Source organism: Alligator mississippiensis, chromosome 5, assembly GCF_030867095.1.
Source record: "Alligator mississippiensis isolate rAllMis1 chromosome 5, rAllMis1, whole genome shotgun sequence".
In the NCBI taxonomy this organism is placed as follows: Eukaryota; Metazoa; Chordata; order Crocodylia; family Alligatoridae; genus Alligator; species Alligator mississippiensis.
In genome coordinates, this window is record NC_081828.1 from 54,619,865 (window position 1) to 54,639,092 (window position 19,228).

General features: G+C 44.5%; 1 protein-coding gene across 2 annotated transcripts; it reads left to right on the plus strand.

Annotated features, from left to right (window-relative positions):
• Positions 1-1,616: 1,616 nt before the first annotated feature.
• TSEN15 (tRNA splicing endonuclease subunit 15) lies at positions 1,617-18,582 on the plus strand. 2 transcript variants are annotated; one of them, XM_019500308.2, is made up of 4 exons: positions 1,617-1,747; positions 4,840-4,921; positions 5,973-6,108; positions 17,814-18,582. In XM_019500308.2, the coding sequence occupies exons 1-4, from the start codon at positions 1,649-1,651 to the stop codon at positions 18,016-18,018; spliced, it is 522 nt and encodes a 173-aa protein (XP_019355853.1). In that variant the 5' UTR covers positions 1,617-1,648; the 3' UTR covers positions 18,019-18,582. The 2 variants fall into 2 exon arrangements, with proteins under 2 accessions (XP_019355853.1, XP_059584369.1); XM_059728386.1 differs by lacking the exon at positions 1,617-1,747 and adding an exon at positions 1,804-1,926.
• Positions 18,583-19,228: the final 646 nt, after the last annotated feature.

The following is a 19,228-nucleotide window of genomic DNA, read 5'->3' on the forward strand; positions in this document are numbered from 1 at the left end:
TGCTCTTAGATGAAATTAATGAGAATTGCCTGAACAAGTGTAGGATTGGTCCTCAGTGACCTCCTGCACCAGTGAAATCCACATTGGTTATCTGCCCAATTAAATAAATACTTGCTTATAATATATTTCATTTATAAAACCCGTTGCTGCCAAATACTGGGACAAGGTAAAAGATGGCACTGTTAACTTTTCACTGTGCCCTGGCTAAGTTTGAACAGCTCCACCAGTTTCCCCTTAATTTGCTCTTTGCAAAGCTAAATAATTCCAGTCCATGTCTATCCTCTAAGCACTTTAGTTGCCTGCCTCCTGCTCTTTTCAGTCTCTGCCAAACTTTTCACGAGAAAGGCTGACTAAAACTGAGCACAATGCCCCAGCTGGAGCCTTGCATTGTTTCATCTAATGTAGTTGCAATATATTGCCTATTACTCCCTAAATCTAGGAAGCCTATATTTGTTTTTAAATACTAGCAGATACAAGCACTTAGCAATCCATAACAGGGAGGGATCTGACTTTATAACTGTTTGAAATTCAACTAAAGAGGTGCCAAGATAGCCAGAGAAGGTGATTTCTGCTAAGTCTGCACACTGGATTGTGCAACCCATTTTGTAGTGGGAAGCAGAAATCCTTTATTTATAGGTTGTCACTCCCCCAAACACTCATTAGCTCATTGTAGCTCTGTATAACTGCACTAAAAGGCTAAGGATACTGAACACCCAATACAAACTACATGTGAAGAACTAAAGTGCACAGTAGCCTTTAGGCTTTCTCTCTAGCTGGCTTAGCCTCTTTCCCAGTGGTGTTTTCACTAGGACTGAGTTTTGTCACGCTACTTTTCAGGGCTTATTCTTGTTATTCTTGCCAACCTCATCTCTCCCTCCCCCCTACTTCTTTCCCCGTCTCTTCTGCTGCCCAGATCAGTGAACGGTTGATCTAGAGAAGCAACACATTTCTGATTGGCCTTATTTTTTTCACCATATCACTCTTTGCTCTATTTCCCACCCCCATAATTAAAACCCTGCTTCACTGAACTACTGGTCCTTCCTTTCCTTCTTATTCATAATATCATAGAAAATGAGGGCCCGAAGGCACCTCAGGAGGTCATCTAGTCTAAGGCCATGCTCAAAGCAGGACCAGCCCCAACTAGATCATCCCACTCAAGGCTTGGTCCTGCTGGGCCATAACAATTTCCAAGGATGGAGAGTCCCCCATCTTTCTGGATAGCCTGCTCCGGTGCTTTACTACCCTCCTGCTGAGAAAGTTCTTCCTATTAGTAACTTAAACTTCCCTTGCTTCATCTTCAACCCCTCTACCTCCAGCCAGGGTCTCCTCTAGTCCCCACTTCCCTCCCTCCTTACATCAATCACCCTTCCCAGCTGCTGCAGGGGCCGTGGGGCTTCCCTTCTTTCCCGGGGGCAGCGAGGAGACCCGGTAGCTCTCGGTGCGCGGCGCTGCACATGGGAAACACCGAGTTAGAGCCATTGCCCCGACCCCAGCACAGCCACGGGGCCACCAGCGAGGAAGAAGGCCGGAGAGACGCGACCGGCCGCAGAGGGAGGGCGGAACCACAGCGCGCGGCCGCTTGTTCCGGCGGGGAGCGCTTTAGCGACGGACGCGGCCCGGAGCGAAGCTGCAGCGCACGTGGGAGGGCATGGACGGGGAGGAGGAGGAGGGCAGCAGCGGCGGCCGGGCTCCGGCGGCGGGGCAAGAGCGGGGCGCCCGTGGCAACTGGATGGCGACTCACCCCAAGGTGGGCGGGGCCTTCTGGCGGCCGGGGGCGGGGACGGTGGGGCTTTGCCCCTGCAGCTGCCGCACAGCTGGATGCGGCCAGGGGCGGTCGCAGCGCAGCTCTGCAGCCACACGTGCTCCTCGCGCCTTCGTCCTGTCGCCCGTCCGGCTGCTCACCCGCCCTCTGCCCGAGAGCGACGGGTATCTTGTAGTCACGTTTGGTTTGGGTTTATTTTATGTTGTTTGATTTGCCTTTTAAAGAGAGAGGCAACAAACGGTGTTTTGTTTCTCACCTATCTGTACCCAAACTGGGATTTGAGGGGTGGTTTTGGGGTTGGTTTTTGTTTTTTGGGGTTTTTTTTGCTTCGCTTTGTTTTGTACTGAGCAGGTGGACATTAAGGTGCGACATTAAGGTGCTTTTCCTACTGAGCATCACATGCAGTGCCTCCAGTCCGAGGACTCCTATACATGTGCAAGGAGGCTGCTCTGATGCCCTGTCATTTTAGGTGTTGGAGCAGTCTGCTGGAGTGTGGTAATCACCAGGGCCGGCCCATAGTTTTTGGGCCCCCCTGCAAGTTATAGTTTTGGGGCCCCCTGATGCAGAGAAGCCGGAGCAGGAGGGGGTGGCACCAGAGTCCATGGCTGCAGGGGCCCCTTGGCTGCGGGGCCCCCTGCGGCCACAGGTTTCACAAGATAGGACAGGTTGGCCCTGGTAATCACCTTGCTCCAGCAGACTCCAGTGTTACATGTATCAGCGTCCCCACACTGAAAAATGGCTGCAGGGCGCTTTAAACTAAAGCTCATTCAACAAGCTCTAGTTCAAAGTGCTCTGCTGCCTTTTTTCAGTGCAAGGATGCTGATGCAGGTGATGCTCCAGTGCTTTGAATTAGTGCAGCTCTTGAAGCTGAGCTAATTAGCACCCCCCCCCCCAGCTCATCTACAAATGCCCTTGAAGACTAAACAAATGCACATTAGGTTTCCTTGATGCACAGTAATGATCCTGTGTGATTTTTAGTTGATGCTTAATGCACAGTAGTCTATTTCACTGCATTAGTGAAATAGCATGGTTTTTTATGTGATGCTTTAATGCACAGTAAAATAAGCTACTGCCCATTAAAGCTCATGTGTAGACGTGCCTAGTAACAGCAACCCACAAGCTGCTTCAGCAGCTTATTCAGAACCTTGAAAGTGAATTTTACCTTGAGTTTGCCTCTTCCATGTATTTCAGGTGGCTAAAAGCCCGTTCATTAAAAACCAAACCTGGCTGTGGTTTTTTTTTCCCTGCTGTTGCCTCCTATTTCACGAGGACTTTTGCTTGATTTCTTGAAGAAATGTTTTTTGTTGGGTTTTTTTGACAGCTAACAGATCCAAGCTGGCTGCTCTGCAGTAGCTTTACCCCATTAGTCTCTCTCCATCTCTACCTCTCTACTGAAGCAACTCAGCTAAATAAAAGAAAACCAATGATTGGATTTCCCTGGGAGAGGAGAGAGGATAGGTCAATTACAGTAATATATTTCAATCTATAGTTTATGTGATGAGCACTTAAATAGAACCAAGCCAGACACAGTGGTACAGAGTGCCTTTCTTTTCCACTCCCTCATTTCTCCTCCTGTTCTTATAATGAATTTTCATTATTATTTTGATATTATTTATTTGCATGTTGATTCGCAGGCATTTTTTTAAACGTCATTCTGATCCTAAAGACCTTCTACTTGTAAATTCCTTAGGACAGCAGTTCCCAAGCTCTGACAGATTGCACACCACCAATTTAAAACGATACAACCTTAAGTACCATCAGGTGGGGTGTGGGGTGTGTATATGGTAGGGTGTGTTGGGGTTTGTGAGGGTGTGTGGCTGTGTGTGGGGGGAACATAGGCTATGTTAGGAGGTTGTGTATATGTGGTGGGTTCTGTATATGTGGTGGGTTCTGGGGGCAGGGTTTGGGTATGTAGGGAGGGGGGGACCCCTGCACTCCCCCCCTCCCCCTCATGGTGCAGCAGCACGTGGGGGTGCTCAGCGTACTTGGCAGGGCATGACTCCAGCCAGCGCTGCACATTGCAGCAAGGAGCGCATCCTCCATCAGACAGTCTGTATTGCCAGTGCTTCCTGCACTTGCCAGGTATAGGAGGAAAGCTCTGCACATTGGAGCTGGCTGCCTTCCCCGCTTCCCAGGTGAAGGTGCCGGGAAGAAGGCTTCCCTCCTGTGCCCTGCAGCCCTGGCTGGGAAAGCAGATGGCCCCAGCACGCGGGGCTTTCCTCCCATGCCCAATGAATGCAAGAGCTGCATGTGCATACAGGGAGTGCTGGCGATACAGACAGCCAGGCAGAGGTTGCGCCCTTCACTGCAATGTGCAGCACTGGCCTGCTGCTGCCATGTACCCCTCACAGGTTGTCTGCGTACCACTGGTGGTACATGTACCACAGATTGGGAACCACTGCTTTAGGATATTAACTCTGTCTTAGATGGCTCTAAAACAGTTGATCTAGAGAAGTAACACATTTCTGATAACTAATTCTTGGTGTTGTCAAAGTTATGCCTTTTCCTGAGGAGGGATACTCAATGGAATGATGTGATTTTAATGTCATAAGTTTTCCAAAATCTTTAAGTGCATCTTGTGCATTGTTTTCATTCTGTGATCAGAGCTATTAAAGAATATTATTGTGTGCATTATGAGGGCTTGGAACTGTAAATCTTGCCATTCTAAATCACTGGGACTTTCAGCTTTTTGAATTAATTTTAATTTTTTAACATACAAAAACACTGAGTTGTATAAACTGGCCATCTTATGTTGACATAACACAGAAGAAATAGGTTCTGAGAGTTTTACTTTTCTTCACAAACACAACTCTCTTCTGTGAACAGTCAAGATTCTTTTATTCCTTTTTTGTGAGTGCACCAGAAGTGTAACTTAAAAAATATATTATTATAAGAGGCCAATTTTCATTGGCACTTACTCTCTATCTGAATTTTAGTAGTACTTTAAACAGGGTCCATGCTTTCTCATGCTCTTTTGGAAGAGTTTATGTATGTTACCTATTTGGGGGTTTTATGGAAAACTTTTATTTTAGATATATAGAGCTTCTACTTCATCACTGTTGCATGTCGGGTTTCAGTTTACAGAGATGATGTCGATGGATGTAGCAGACAGCACTCAAGTCTATGCTGCCTTCTTGGTTTACTTGGACCTCTTAGAAGGTAAATCAGTGAACTTTTGCCAGTATGGGATGAGAAATGCGAGCAATAAACTGACACAGTATGCATTGTGACTCTTAAAACCTACATACTAAGAGTACAGATCCCATGCCCTGGGTATCCCCTCCAAAATTAAGCAAAGGACAGTAGTTGGTTACACCAGGGGTCAGCAATCTATGGCCCATGGGCCAGATCCAGGCTGCCAAGCAATTTCATTCAGCCTGTGAAGCCCATGTCACTTGTTACACCTGTGCTGCTTGCAGGTTGGCCTCCTCTGGCTTAGCATATGACAATCTGAGGTTAGCCAAGTCATAAGACATAAGACTGGGCCAAGACATCTAGCCCAGTATCCTTTTTTTTTTTTTACAGTTACAGAGGGGTTGATGGCATTTCAGCAACAAGGCAATTCAGCAGTGGGGGCATTTGGCAGCTCACTCATGCATCAGTAGCACAGAGAAGCAGTGGTGGCCAGGTTGGAAGTGCTAACCCGCCTCAGACTAAACTGTTATTTCGATCTGCCCCTCCTAAGATATTGCTGACCCTGTGTTATGCCGATCAGCTACCAGTGGGGCACATGGAGATAGCTAGTGCTAGGTGCCCTGGGGTGGAAAGTTTATTCTTTGCATTACAGTGGTAACTGTAGCCCTCAACTATGATTGATGTCAGTTTGTGCTAGGTGCTCTTTGGGTACATTATTGGAGACATCCTGTGCCCTAAAGAACTTACCATGTAAATAAATAAAAATGAAAGGAAGGAGGGAAATGGAGGTATAGAAAGGGGAAGTGTCTTGCCGAAGGTGGCCCAGCAGTCCAGTGCTGGGCATTTGGAATGAAATGAGTTGAGGATCTGGCCTTTAATGACTGTCAGTCACTTTGCAGATGTATTATTCATAAATTGATAACTTAAAGCTGAACGGGAAAAAAAATCTTGGGAGAAGTATTTTTCAGACGAGTAAAATATAAAAAGACAGTGGGAAGTTAGCTTTAGTCTCAACAATGCAAACCGAGTGAGACCTATGTTTTTATTCTCTCTTTTCAATAATGGACACTTCAAGGGAGAAATTGGCCAGAGGTGACATGCTTTGGATTAGGAGAGTTGCAGCTAGTATGTCTCCAGGGACGCGAGAGAGAAACTGAGAGCTTCCAAGTGGTGGTGCCCACACCTGTCCACATGTCATTCAGCCATGAGAGGTGAGAAGGTGATTACCAGATACTTCATGCTGGTATAGTAGTAAGATAAAATGGAGGGAGGGAATAGTGAAAGGGCGGCTGGCAACTCAGATTAAGGTCTGAAAGAAACATTTTTTTTTTTAAATTGCAGAGAGAGAACAAATTCTAATGCGAGCAGAATTCCTTCTAGTATTTGGAACATTTCATAGATTTTTTTTTTTCTTAAGACTTACCCACCCCTGGTTTATGATTTCCAATATAGGATGAAGAGTCTGTGTTCATAAACTTTGGAAGCACATGCAAATTTTAAATAAAATTTAATTAACAATAAACACACCCAGTGATGTGTGTTTGCGAGGCAGGATTTGAACAAAGGATCTTTGCCATTGACTCCTTTTACCTTCTGTGTGTCATTTTTTCTCCTCTGTAATGTGGTAAGAATTGCCTCTCAAGGGATTTATACAGAAAAGTTAGTACTTCTAAAGTACCTAAAATAAATATTTATTCTCACTCGGTTGGGGTTATTTTTGTCAGATACAGTCATAAGAAAAAATCCTTCATTTTTTCTCTCTCGCTTAGAGAAAGGTATTTTGCTATTCAAGATTTGGGGTTTGGAAAATGATACACAATATTTTTTTCTTTTGGAGGGAAGGGAAAACTAGCAGAGAGGGATGTTAGCTAGTCTCAGTGAACTTACTTATACACATGCCTTTTTTGGTTTACTTGAGTGTGGTGGTTTTCCATCAGAGAATCAAGGTTTCCACTCTGGTGTTGGGTGGATGCCAGCAGTTCTTGTTTTAACATGCATATATCTGGGAAGTGCTGCACAAACTTGCATCCTATCTTCTGGTTTTTCATTGGGCTTTACATTCATGGAGTTTGAATTTGTTTGTACTGTGGTGGTACTGTTTGCTCTGTTTCTGGCATCAGCGTGGATGGAATCCATTACTGGAAGGATATGTGTTTGAGTGGCAGAGTGAATGAATTACATTGACTAAAAGTACAGTTTGTGACCAGTCCTTGCTGCAGAGTAAATATATCAGCTATGTTGTCATTAAAATATGTTCTGGCTAATACAGTTTTCAACTGGTAGATGAGTTCATTAAAACTTTGTATTTGTTTATACCCAATAGGAAAATAGTATGTTCAATGTATTGGTACAATTGAATGTATGATTCTGTGCCTCCAGTATACCATGACTGGTGCCTCAAAGGTCACCATAAAAAGGGCACAAAGCTCATTCCCAAACATACCTATGTTGAAATTTCATGAATGCCTGCTGATGGGAAGGCCTGCCCCTTCCCATCTGATGATGTGCATAATGCAGCTCAGTGTCAGTTTTCTTGGTGGGATATATATTATGCAAAAGGTACAGCAGTAATTCTCAACCAAGGTGCTATGACAGCCTCAGTGGGGTGCTGCTGGAAGAGAGGAGATAAGCAAGATGAGGGCCACAGTCTTCCTTTCCAGCCACTCTTCCTCTTCCCCCAACTCACTGCAGTGCTGGCATTTCCCTGTTAGCTGCTCCTTCTCCTTCCCTGCCCCTCTTCAAACATGTAAGTACTATAATAAATTCGTTTTTGAAATGGGATGCAGCTCAGTTCACAGAAGTTATGGGAAGTTATATTGAAGTTATGGGAGGGATGCCTCAGTTATATAAAACTTGAGATCTACTGGTCTAGAGAAATCATTATACTGTAAATAGCCCCCAAGTCATGCATCACATATACAGGCTATTTCTAAAACGCATTTTTAAAGTAGGTGGGAAGTGCAGTATCTCTGACTCTTTTTCCCCAACCCTGTTCCTCCTCCTGACAATGGCCCATTTTTCTACTAAAATTTCAAGCTTGCTGCTGGTCACAAGTACCTATTGTCATTTCCTACAAATATACAATACCACTTCACAGTTAGCTCATGGCAAGAAAAGCATTTGCTCTTTGAGAAGCAATGCTTTTCTTTTGAGCAAAATGCGCTTGCTTTTTTTTTTTCTTTCTGCATTTCATTTTACTGGATGGGAAAGGACAAAGGAGCTTCTGTAAATTCAAATTATGTTGTTTTAAAGGGTGAAATCAGGGTTTGAAATGCAGCATCTGTAGTTTTTACTACACCTGACTTGGAAACAATGAGCTCAGTACAGAAGAAGTTACCAAACAGACAGTATTTACTTACTTAGCTAGTAAGCACCAGGTCTTAGAGCAGGTAGGAGCTGTTCAGGTCGTGATTTTTTCCTCTCAAAACAGCTTTAGAGATCTGCCAGCTCTGCTTCTCCAGATGACTAGGCAGGGAATGCGGATTCTTTCTTGTCTGGGAAGCAAGTCTTTGAAGGGACTGTATTGAAAGTGCAGTAGGAATTGCTAAGAAAAATGAGAGGGATCGGGGTATAGCTTTTTTACAACAATTTCTTGAATCACCTTGAACCTTGGTTTTGAAATGTGGTAATTGATTTCAATTTTTTCCTCATGCTACTGAGCTCATCAGATTAATTCAGACAATTTCAGAAGGAAAAGCAGTCCTGCTTATAGTCCGAGGCCTCAATCCAGCAAGCAGCTCCACATAGGCAGGGCACCCCACCCTACCTGCACGAAGCCCAGTACTCCTCATACTAATGTCTTGCAAAACACTTCCTGACCTCAGTGGAAGCAGGGTCTGGCCCATGCTGACTACAATCCTATAGTTGATTTTACTACATAAAATGACAAGCAGCTTTGGGCTCTATAGGCAGAGGATGTGCCCACTCCACTGCCTGTGTGCTTAAAATGGGACCTATGTGAACACCTTGAGAACAAGATTCTGTTTCATTATTTTATTTTATTTTTCTCGTGTCATCATCCCTTTCCCCAACCAAATGGAGGCTTTCCACATCCTGGCAAACTATTTTTTTGATCCCTGCTGAATTAAATAGTCATTCCTCCTTGTTTATGCCCTGTAAGAGGAATCCATTTATCTTGGCCACCTAGTTCCTTGGCTCTGCTTGTTGTCTGTCAATTAATGCAGCCAGGCAACTATGTCTGTGTCTAATTGTCAGTGTTTCAGAATTAAGTTCCCGGATTGGCAAAGCTTCTTAAGCACAGGCAAACCCTTTCCAGTCAATGACATTGCTCTTACAAACAAAATGAAGCATGCCTACAAGTGTACACAGGATTTCAGTGAGCTTTTAAAAAGCTTTTCATTCTTTTTTTTTTTAGCTTCTGTAGAATTAAAAGGTCGTTGCCAGGGCAGGTTTGTCAGAGCAGGTATTTGCTTAGAGCAGTGGTTTTCAAACTTTTCTTTATTTAGAGACTCCTAAAAAATTTCAAATGGAGGTGGAGACCCCTTTGAATTGTAAGTGTGGGTACTCGCATACAGATTGATCGTAGTCATCTTTCCCGGACCCTTTAGATCAGTGGTTGTCAACCGAGGGTACGTGTACCTCTAGGGGTACTTAAAAAGGTCGTAGGGGGTAAGCAAAACTGATGTGATTAATAATGCCACCGATAAATGCTGCATGGATGCGCGCAGTCACAGCACAGCACGTGGGCAGCCAGGAGCACAGCCCGGCAGCGTGCAGAGCGGCTGGGTCCAGCTGGTCGATCTGTTGTGAGGGAAGGGGCATGGGAGGGGCAAATACAGGTCCCTGTGGTGGGGAAGGGAGTGGGGCTGGGGCAGGGCACGGGACTAAGCCGTTGTGGGCTGGGGCAGCACTTGGCTGTTCCTGGCAGGGATGTTGGGCTAGGCTGCGCTCAGAGCAGGTGGTGGCAGTGCTGGGAGAGGGGTTTGAGGGGGCTATGACAAATTTTGGGGTGGCTGTGCCCCTCCCCCCACCCCACCCACCATAGCCATGTCTCAGCACCATTGCCACCCCCCCAAGCTCAGCCCGGCCCAAACCCAGCTGGGAAGAGCCTGGTGCCTCCGGCCCCAGCCCACAGTGGCAGCCTGCCCTCGCCCTGCATGCTGATCTGGGGACACCCCCTCATGCCCTTCTGGAGGGCATGTAGCAGTGTGAGCTGCCATCCCCCTCCCCCCTGTGTCCCCCGGATGAGGTGCTCGTGGCTCCATCCCATGCCCCAGCTCCACTCCCTCCATCACCACGGGGGCCTCCATCTGCACTCCCCCCATTTAAAAACGAGAAAAAAACATATGCCTGAGACATAGCCTGTGCACCCCCAGGGATCCGTGGATCACAGATTGAAAATGACTGGCTTAGAGAATGTTATTTGTGTTACTGATATGGGAGGGCATCACTTTTTCCTAGGCCCTATCTGATTACTCTGCAAATTTGAAAAATAAAATTCCCAGTTCTTCAATACTTACACTTCAAGCAGACTGGGAAGAACTCATTTGCTTAAAAATAGTTTCCCCATGAAAGAATATATGCAGAAATGTTCAGTCATAAATTGGAACAGTTTGTTTTCATAAAATTTGGGAAGAAAAAGGAATGCCAGACTTTTTCATTTTTTTTTTTAAAACATCTGTGAATTTGTAACTGGGGAAAGTTTTTGTCGACTGATACGTAAACAGTTTTGCTTAGTTATATTTATGAATACTGAGGTGCAGGCCCCTTTGAATTGTAAGTGTGGGTATTCACATTCAGAATGATCAGTCATCATTTCCTCCACTATTTTCTACACCTCCACTATTTATGAATACTATAATTTCTCTAGTTCATTTTACCTTGAGTTCTCTTCACAACCATAATTCTGACACACCTCAAAAACAGGGTGGCACCTATTCTTATATTAAAAATGTAACTTTTTCCTCCTGCCTCATTTTCCTCAAAATTGAGATGAAGGGCATTGGGCCTCGGATTTAAAGGATAACAATTCTGCCCTTCCCCCCCAGCATACCACACTTTGGGTCAAAATCTGATTTGAGAGCAATATTTAAAGTATTTGTTTTCAGGCTAGGCTGCTCTGTTGCCTCTGTAATATTGTGGAGACTTGGTTTTTACAAGCAAGCAACCTGTGTCTTCTGTACAAGTCAGATAAAGCACTAATTCATGTGTGTACAGAAACCAACTTCCATTAAATCACCAGCCTTGAATTGCATCTTCTCATGCATGAAGAGGAGGGAACTGTTCAGTCTAGTCAAGCTTTTGGTGAATTTTCATCGAGCTATAAAAGACAAATTCAAAGCCTTCAGCTTTCTTGTTAAGAAAGGTAATAGCTCATTTTGGCTATCATTTCAACATATGAACTGCTTAGAGCATTCAGTATTTCCTCTGTTTATTAGAGGCTTTTGCACAGGGAATTTCACTACAATAAATTGTTTTGTCTTCCTCTTTCTATCTTGTTACAGTCACTGCCCATATCCTGATTCCTGCTTGGCCAGTTTGCTCTTTTGAAAATTTAACTAAATATGATTTGGGCAGGAAACCAGTGCATTTTTTAAAGATGCCTGGAGTCCATCTGCTTTTACTGAACTGCTTCTTTCCATCATGTTTTCCTACCCCACCCCAAAAAGAGCCCCTCTCCCTCTTTGAATGGATGTATTGACTTGAAATCTAATTCTCTTTAAAATTGGTTCTAGACCCTGCCCTTACTTTTCAGGATCATACCTCTCATTGTGGTACCTAAGAGCCTTCAAGAAGTTCATTAAAATAAAGTGATTAGTATTGGCTACTTGTATTTGCCATAAGTGAATGCAGAGGCGTAGCAGCACAGCTCCATGCCCAGGGCAGCGCTGGTTCCTGCTCTGCTGAATTCTTTGGTACAATTGAGTTTCGCTGCAGCAATGGCTGCTTTTGAGGCCCCCTACAAAGGCGGTGCCTGGGGCTGCTGCCCAAATTGCCCCCCCTTTAGTTATGCTACTGAGTGAACGACATGAATTTCCCACTAGTACTCGACTTCACTGCCACCTTTGCCTATCCTGTAAAATACTCGTAACAGGTGAAATTGATGGCTTGCACCTTCTGTCACTGTTTTTCCCCGAATAAAAACTGCTGTCACATACAGAAACTAAATTGTGGAAATGTTTTCCTCTAATCTTGACGGTGATTTTTAGCTGCCACTTTTAACACCAGTAAACTTTACAGGAATGTTAATACCTTTTTTCCCCACTTTGCTTCATAGCAGTAACTATGTATGAAGGATGGGGTTGCAGCCAGAGTGGTTGCCTTGAGTAAATTGTTTAGTAAGGATATGGCTCAGTGAGAGTGGAAATCAAAAAAGAAACATAGGACTGGATGGGAACTGCCTCTGCATTTGCAGGCAACTAATTATCCAAAGCGCTCCACAAGATCAGCCTCTCTGTCCATTCCTGCATCACAGCCATAAAGTGTCCTAAGGGAAGAAAAAAAGCCAGGTGTTCCCCTGCTTTTGATCTGTGGCACACAAGGGAGCTGTCAAGGCCTTGGTCGTTGCAATGGCAAGGAATTTGTTAGGTTCATTCGAATGTATTTTAATGTAATAAAAGGCCATGCCCTGCAATACAAAGAATGGCAAAGATCTCTTGGAGTATTTTTATGTGGCTGACTTGGGGGAGAGGGGAATTTTTCCCTCTCCCCCAAGTTTAGTAGTCAGTTTTCCCTTGAGTACATGAGCAAGACCCTTCAGCCAGGACCCTGAGTAGTTTCTAAGTGCTTTTTAGGAGCACTTGCATGTTTTAGCCTGTGTCAAGTGCTTGGTGAGGGATGAAAAAGAATCTTTTAGCCTCTACAGGAGTGTAGCAGAAGCTCTGAAGCATGGGATAGCCAGAAATCATTCGCACAGAGATTTTTCTTTCAACCCCATTAAACCCATCCAAATATTTGGTATTTCTGTCATACCTACTGGCCATGCCTACATGAGAAGTTGACTACGCAGTAGCTCATTATTACTGTGCAGTAGCATCATGTAGCATGAAGCCTGATGCGACGCTGCTGCACAGTAGTAACAAGTTACTGCACAGCCAGCATCACCTAAAGCTGTTTGGCGTTGCTATTGTGCAGTAACTCCAGTTACTACACAGTCATTTAGTACTTGTATATAAAAGTACTAAATGGCTGTACAGTAACAACTACACAGTCAGCATCTTGTGTAGACATGGTCACTGCTCCTTGATCTAAGAATAACCCAATCATTATTCTATCCCTTCCATAAACGTGTCAGGCTCCGTCTTGAAACAGTTTGGGTTCCTTGCCACCACTAGTCTGTTCACAAGTTAACTCGTTTTGCTTATTAGAAACCACCTTCTAACTTCCAGTTTCACTCTTTGTGACCAGCATGTAGCTATTAGATCTTGTTTTCTTTTTCTTGTAGGTTAATAGCTCTTCTCCCTTCCTGGTATATTCACCTTGCAACTGTATTTCTAAAAAAATAATCCTACCCTTGCAATCTTTGTTTTCCTAAGCTAAACAAGCCAGATTCCATTTTTCTTTTTGTAAGACAGATTCTCTGCTTCTCTGTCTAGCAACCCTTTTTGTATCTGTTCTAGTTTAAATTCTTCTTCTTTGTAATTACGAGTGACCAGAGTGGTATACAGTATTCTAAATTGGGTCTTACTAATGCCTTTGTACAATAATACTAGCACTTTCCAGTTTCTACTTAAAATATCCTGCCTAATAAGCCCTTGACTTGTGTTTAGCCTCTTTCACAGTTCTGGGTAGCGCTTCTGCCTTGGCTACAGACATCCCATTTGACAGTTAAGCTAAGTAATTTCACTGCTTCAGTTGTCTCTTCTGTAAAATGGCTAGAATACCTACTTTGCAGTTATTAGTCTTAATTCATTATTTATAAAGCCCTTTAAGCTCTTGTGCTGGAAAGGGCTTCAGAAAGGCCAACTGTTACAGATTGTAGATTTGTACAGCAGTGCCTCTTTCATGAGCTTCAAAAAGGCTCCATCTCTTTGGGATTTGCCATGATGAATGCCTTTTTGATGAAATCCATTTCACCTCCTGCAAGTTGGATGGCCTATGTGGTTGGTAGGGTTTTGTTTACAAATTCAGAGCCCAGTTGTGATCACACTGGCTTTGCTGGAAGCAGGATCTGCCCTGCAAAATTGCAGGCATGGATGGATGAGGTAAAATGCAAAAAAATCTAAGAGATGGGGAAAGGTTTTTTTTTCATTAGAAAGAAGAAGTAAAATGCCACTTGCTCTGGGAATATTCCAATAATTCAGAAAAGTGAGTTTCTTTTATTTTCTCACTTCCTGCAGAGCTTAATTCCCCCTAGCTTACCTGTCTCTGCATTTTTGTGCCCCATTGCCTCTGCTGAAGATCAAGATCTGTTTCTGGTGAAACCCAAAACCTTAGCTGCTTCTGTTTTTTAACATTCAATGACTTTTCTTCAGAAAATGGGGGAAAATGCTTGCAGAATATTTTAGCTCAGCAGACTTCCCACTGTGCTTCCAGCAGCACAAATACTTGATTGTTCTCTAGGCTCTCTTGGGGATGTAGCTGCCTTTCAGTTTTAGTAAGCAGTTGTTGGCATGAATCCCTTGAAGGTGGCATGTGTAGGATATCTGTCCCTGAACTTCTAGGCAGCCTGAACCTCTGGATGAACAGGGCTATTCTGGAGCCTGAGGCACTGAGTTAATTATATATTGTACTGTACAGTTCCATTTTTGACATGGCAAAGAGAAATGCTGTAATTCTGCTATCATAAACGTATACTTCATTTTAAAAGATTGTATTTACTAATCTATTGAAAAGTGGCACTTATTACAACAATGCCATACTGCTGTCCAAAATAGTAATCATAATTTATGGTTTTGACTATATTAGATGCTGTCACTAGAGGGTGCCATTGTGACTCTAGTTTCATGGTATGCAAGCCTCTGAAGAGAAACCTCATTTTGAAGCAGGCCCTATTAATAGCGTAATTGGGAGTGCAGACAGAAGTTTCATTTGTCACATGATCAGCCCCTTGAAAGTGCTCTACGGTCATGTCCTGACAGAAGTGCACAGTTGCAGAGAGCTTTAGAAGTCCCCGATCACATGACAAATTAACCCTCGCTATATGAGAGTTCAGATGAAGGTGCTCCAGAGTGAAGCGCCTTCATTAACTTCTGTTTGCTCAAGTGGCTGGGGTGATGCAGCCCAGCCCTGTCCCTGGTGCTGTCTGCATGGTGGGAGGGGGGGCAGAAGGAAGAGGAGGGAGCTCAGGCAGGGGTTTGCCCAGCCAGTGCTAGAGCGGATTGGAGTCCCTCATCTCAGAGGGGCTCCAAACCACCCACCCCCACTCCAGTGCACCCACTCCAAACCACCCACCTCCACTTCAACCCCACAAAGTCTGACTGCAGTCCTACAGCTGGGTTCAAATTCTGAGACTGTTATTACATCACTGAAAGGGTCATGTCCCGAGCAGCCTGGAGAGGTCTGCAGTGCTGCATTATCCTCTACCACATCCCATTTAATTTATCTTTGATCCTCTAATTTTTTAATGAAGGGTTGCAGAAGAAGACCTGTTCTGGGGCTGGGATCTTGCACATCCCTGCCCAGGGTATACAGGCAGTGGATCACAGCTCTGCTCCAGCTCCAGACCACACCGTCACTGACGCAAGATCCCAGCCCCAGAGCAACTCCCCATCCAGCTGCATGCCCTGCTAGTGCTGCTGGTGACAGTTTCCATGGAAACCTTGGCCCGGTGCTGCCACGGCCCCACTGCCCCTGGAGTCTTCATGGAAACCAGCTGCCGCAACACATGTGGGGGCTGCTGGGAAATGGAGTCACTGCAGGCCCGATGTGGCTCATGGGCTAGAATTTGCCTGTCCCTGTGTTTAACTGGGGCATACATCAAATTATGCTAATGCCCTCCTCTGCTTCCTTTCCCCACATATGTACACACCCTGTAGGGGGAAGCAGAGGAGGGCTATGTGAATATGTGTTTGTACCGTATATAGGTCAGGACAAATGGTCTCTTAAAAACCCATAGTAGTATATAGGGGTGTACCAATAGCAATCTTTTGGGTTGATACTGATGGCCAATTTTTTAATGAGCCATACCAGCTGATACTGATCTGGTTGCCAATATGCAGCTGGGCATTTGGAGAACAGTGTCCAGCTGGTAAGTCTGTTGGGGTAGGGGCAAGGAGGGAGGTGCAGATAAAGGACCGTGTGGTAAGGGAGGGAGTGGGGGGGGGGCAGGGACAGGGGTAGGTGCTGCACAGCTGGAGCGGAGCATGGGATGGAGCTGTGAACAGCTTGTCTGGAGGGTGGGTGGATCCCGCTGCTGCACATGCCCTGGGAGGGCATGGGGGGTTGTGTGCCCTCTGGGTCTGCATGCAGGGTGAGGGTAGGCTGCCACTGCAGGCTGGGGCTGGAATGGAGCTGGGCTCTTCCCAGCAGGGGGGTTGTACTTGGGGTGGGCAGCAGCTGTGCTGAGGGAGGGAGCTACAGTGAATTTTGGGGTGGCTGCAGGCCCCCCCACCCATAGCCCCATCCCAGCGCTGCCGCAGCTTGACCCAACCCCCGTCAGGAGAGCCCAGCGCCATCCCAGCCCACAGTGGCAGCCTGCCCTCACCCCACATGCAGATCTGCATGGCACGTGCCCCCCATGCCCTCCTGGAGCGTGTGCAGTGGTGGGAGTTGTGCCCTGCTCTGCCCTGGCTGGGCAGCACCTCCCCCAACCTCACTCCCTCTCTCATGCTGGGACCTCAATTTGTCGTCCCCCCCCCCCCCCCAATACTCCTTCCCTCACAACAGACTTACAAGCTAGACCTGGCTGCTCTCCCTTCTGCTGGGTTGTGCTCCTGGCCAGCTGCATGCTGCGCTGCACAGGGCATTTATCGGTGGCATTATCGGCCACATCAGCCAAAAAAAGCTGATTGCCGGTACAGTCATTTTTCCTTAGATTAGTGCTGATCCAATATGGGACAAATGTATCAGCACCTCTAGAAGTAGAGATGATTAAGATAGGAATGTAATCGACTGATATATCCCTGGGTGGTGTAACTGGAAATGTCAAAATGAATCCATTCCCTGCAGCAGTCTGTGCAATTGGAGAATTTTTAGCTAAAAGTTAACATCTTCTAATTTTTCTTTAGCATTTAAGAAAGGAAATGAATTTCTTTTAACTCCAGAAATATAGGGCATTTTTACACATGCTCCTGGATGCGGTGCCAGGCGCTTTAATTAGCGAGCTGCACTAATTAAAAGCACCCGCACATCACATGTATCAGCATCACCATGTGTCCCCATGCTGTAAAAATGACAACGGAGCACTTTGAACTAAAGCTCATCAGACGTGTTTTAGTTCAAAGCACCCTGCTGCCAGTTTTTCAGCGTGAAGATGCGAGGTGATGCTGATGCACGTGACACACGGGGCTGCCAGAGCGCATGAATTTCCATGCTCCAGCAGACTTGATTAACTGAGTCCGCTCTGATGCACTGGATTTTCAGCACGTCAGAGCAGGCTCCCCACATGTGTAGGAGCCAATGATTATTAACATAAGAGTGTCAGTAAGCTAAAACCTCTTATCTTGTCCTATAAATATTAATGATGACATTCATATGTACCAAAGGCAGGTGGCTGGATTGGGGTTTTTTTGGTTTTGTTTTTTATGTGGTTTACAACAGAAGGGGTGTCAGCTAATCTAATGATACCAAAAGGTTTGAATGGTAAAATGAATTGGTTACTAAGTAATATCATCACTGGTGTGTACCTGTAGGAACATCCTTTAACAGACAAAAGATCCATTGGAAATAAATGTTCATGATTTGCTGTTACATAAGCCCTGAGAAAGAGGTGGTGTTGCATCTTTTGGGTTTGCTGTTTTTAAATGTATGACTAGATTGCTCCTTGACTCTCTTTTTTCTCTTTCTCTTCTGTCAGGATAAGAGAGATCATGAAGAAAGCATGTGCTCAGCTAGATAAACCAGATTCACCACTGTCTGTCATCCTGGCCATAGTTGAATCGGATTCCACAATAGTGTATTATAAACTGACTGATGGTTTCATAATGCCAGACCCTCCTGATGATACTGAAGACAAGGATAATAAACAGTGGAGAAAGAAAAGAAAGAAGCTTTTCAAATGATTAAGACAGAAATGAACTGTTTCTTGGACCATTATTTTCCAATCTAAACAAATATAAGTTTCTGAACATGTAAATGAGAGAGCACTATTGAATTCACCATCTGCATTACAAATCTTCACTTGCTGAGGAGAGAAGTAAGGTTTCTGCAGCATATGCTGTTATAAAATGGTATTTAAAATGTTTCAGGAGCCAGTATTTTAAAGAGGACAGCTTATTCTTCTCAAATAACCTTTTTTGGGAGAAGCCAAAGTTTCCAAACATTGTTTCCTCATATATATTTGCTTGCGGTAATGTAAAAAGTAGATATGGTAAAATCTACAGTATAAGTTTTAAAGATAAATCTTGAACCAAAAAAAAGTAACCTGTTTAGAGTGAACAGTTACTTTAAAAACAAAATACTCAGCTATGTATCTGTTTGTCTTTAAGTTACCAAGAACGTTTAATTATATTGGACCTGCTTTTTGTACACTGCTCAACTTCTTAGGTCCTTGCTACTGTATCTGGAGCAAAACAGAATTAAAGGCAAGTGTAACTATTAAAGAAAGATGTGATCTGCAGTTTAAACCTTTTTTATGTTCTGTTCTTGCAACTCCTGGATCTGAGGGCAGCCAGCTGCTAAACTGTAATTTATACAAACAAAAGTATGTGTCCAGGGACTGTGGTATAATTGGCCAAGTACAGTTTTGATACTATCCACGTACAGAGATATCTTGTCCCAGACATACAGCCACATAGGACCTATTGTTACGAGAGGATCAATGTCTGGTTGAATGAATCTTGTGCTCCATGTTTCAACTTCTTTATCTATAAAAAGAGTTAGCCAGTTAACTTTGATATCCGTGTTACTTTTTAAAGTCTTGTTGAAGATGAAAACAATACTTTCCTTTGATAACCCAGAAACCAATAACTGGCAGACCAGCAAACTGTGGAACGTAGGAAAACATCTCTGATCTCTGCATGGGGCAGATTATTTTTAGTATAATTGAACCTTTAGCTCCCTAGGGGAAGGACCATGTATTCCCCCCTTGAGTTTGGTGCTGTACAAAATACACAGGCCTGAATCCTGGCTTTAATCCATATCTCCCTCCAGTTTTGCCTTTTCTGGTTAAGGTAGTTGCTGAACAGTGCTTTACCTAGATGTAGACTAAGGGAAACAAAGTTGAAGTTGTTTGCACTACCTTCTCTGGGAAGTTTTCTATACCTACACACA

What these genes read in the sequence shown, in the direction of transcription:
- TSEN15 (XM_059728386.1), top strand. Translation starts at nt 1,819, where the DNA reads ATGCGGCCAGGGGCGGTCGCAGCGCAGCTCTGCAGCCACACGTGCTCC. An exon ending in CCTCTGCCCGAGAGCGACGG is followed by an intron (nt 1,927 to 4,839) that starts GTATCTTGTAGT and finishes GTCGGGTTTCAG; the next exon opens with TTTACAGAGATGATGTCGAT. An exon ending in ATGTCATTCAGCCATGAGAG is followed by an intron (nt 6,109 to 17,813) that starts GTGAGAAGGTGA and finishes CTCTTCTGTCAG; the next exon opens with GATAAGAGAGATCATGAAGA.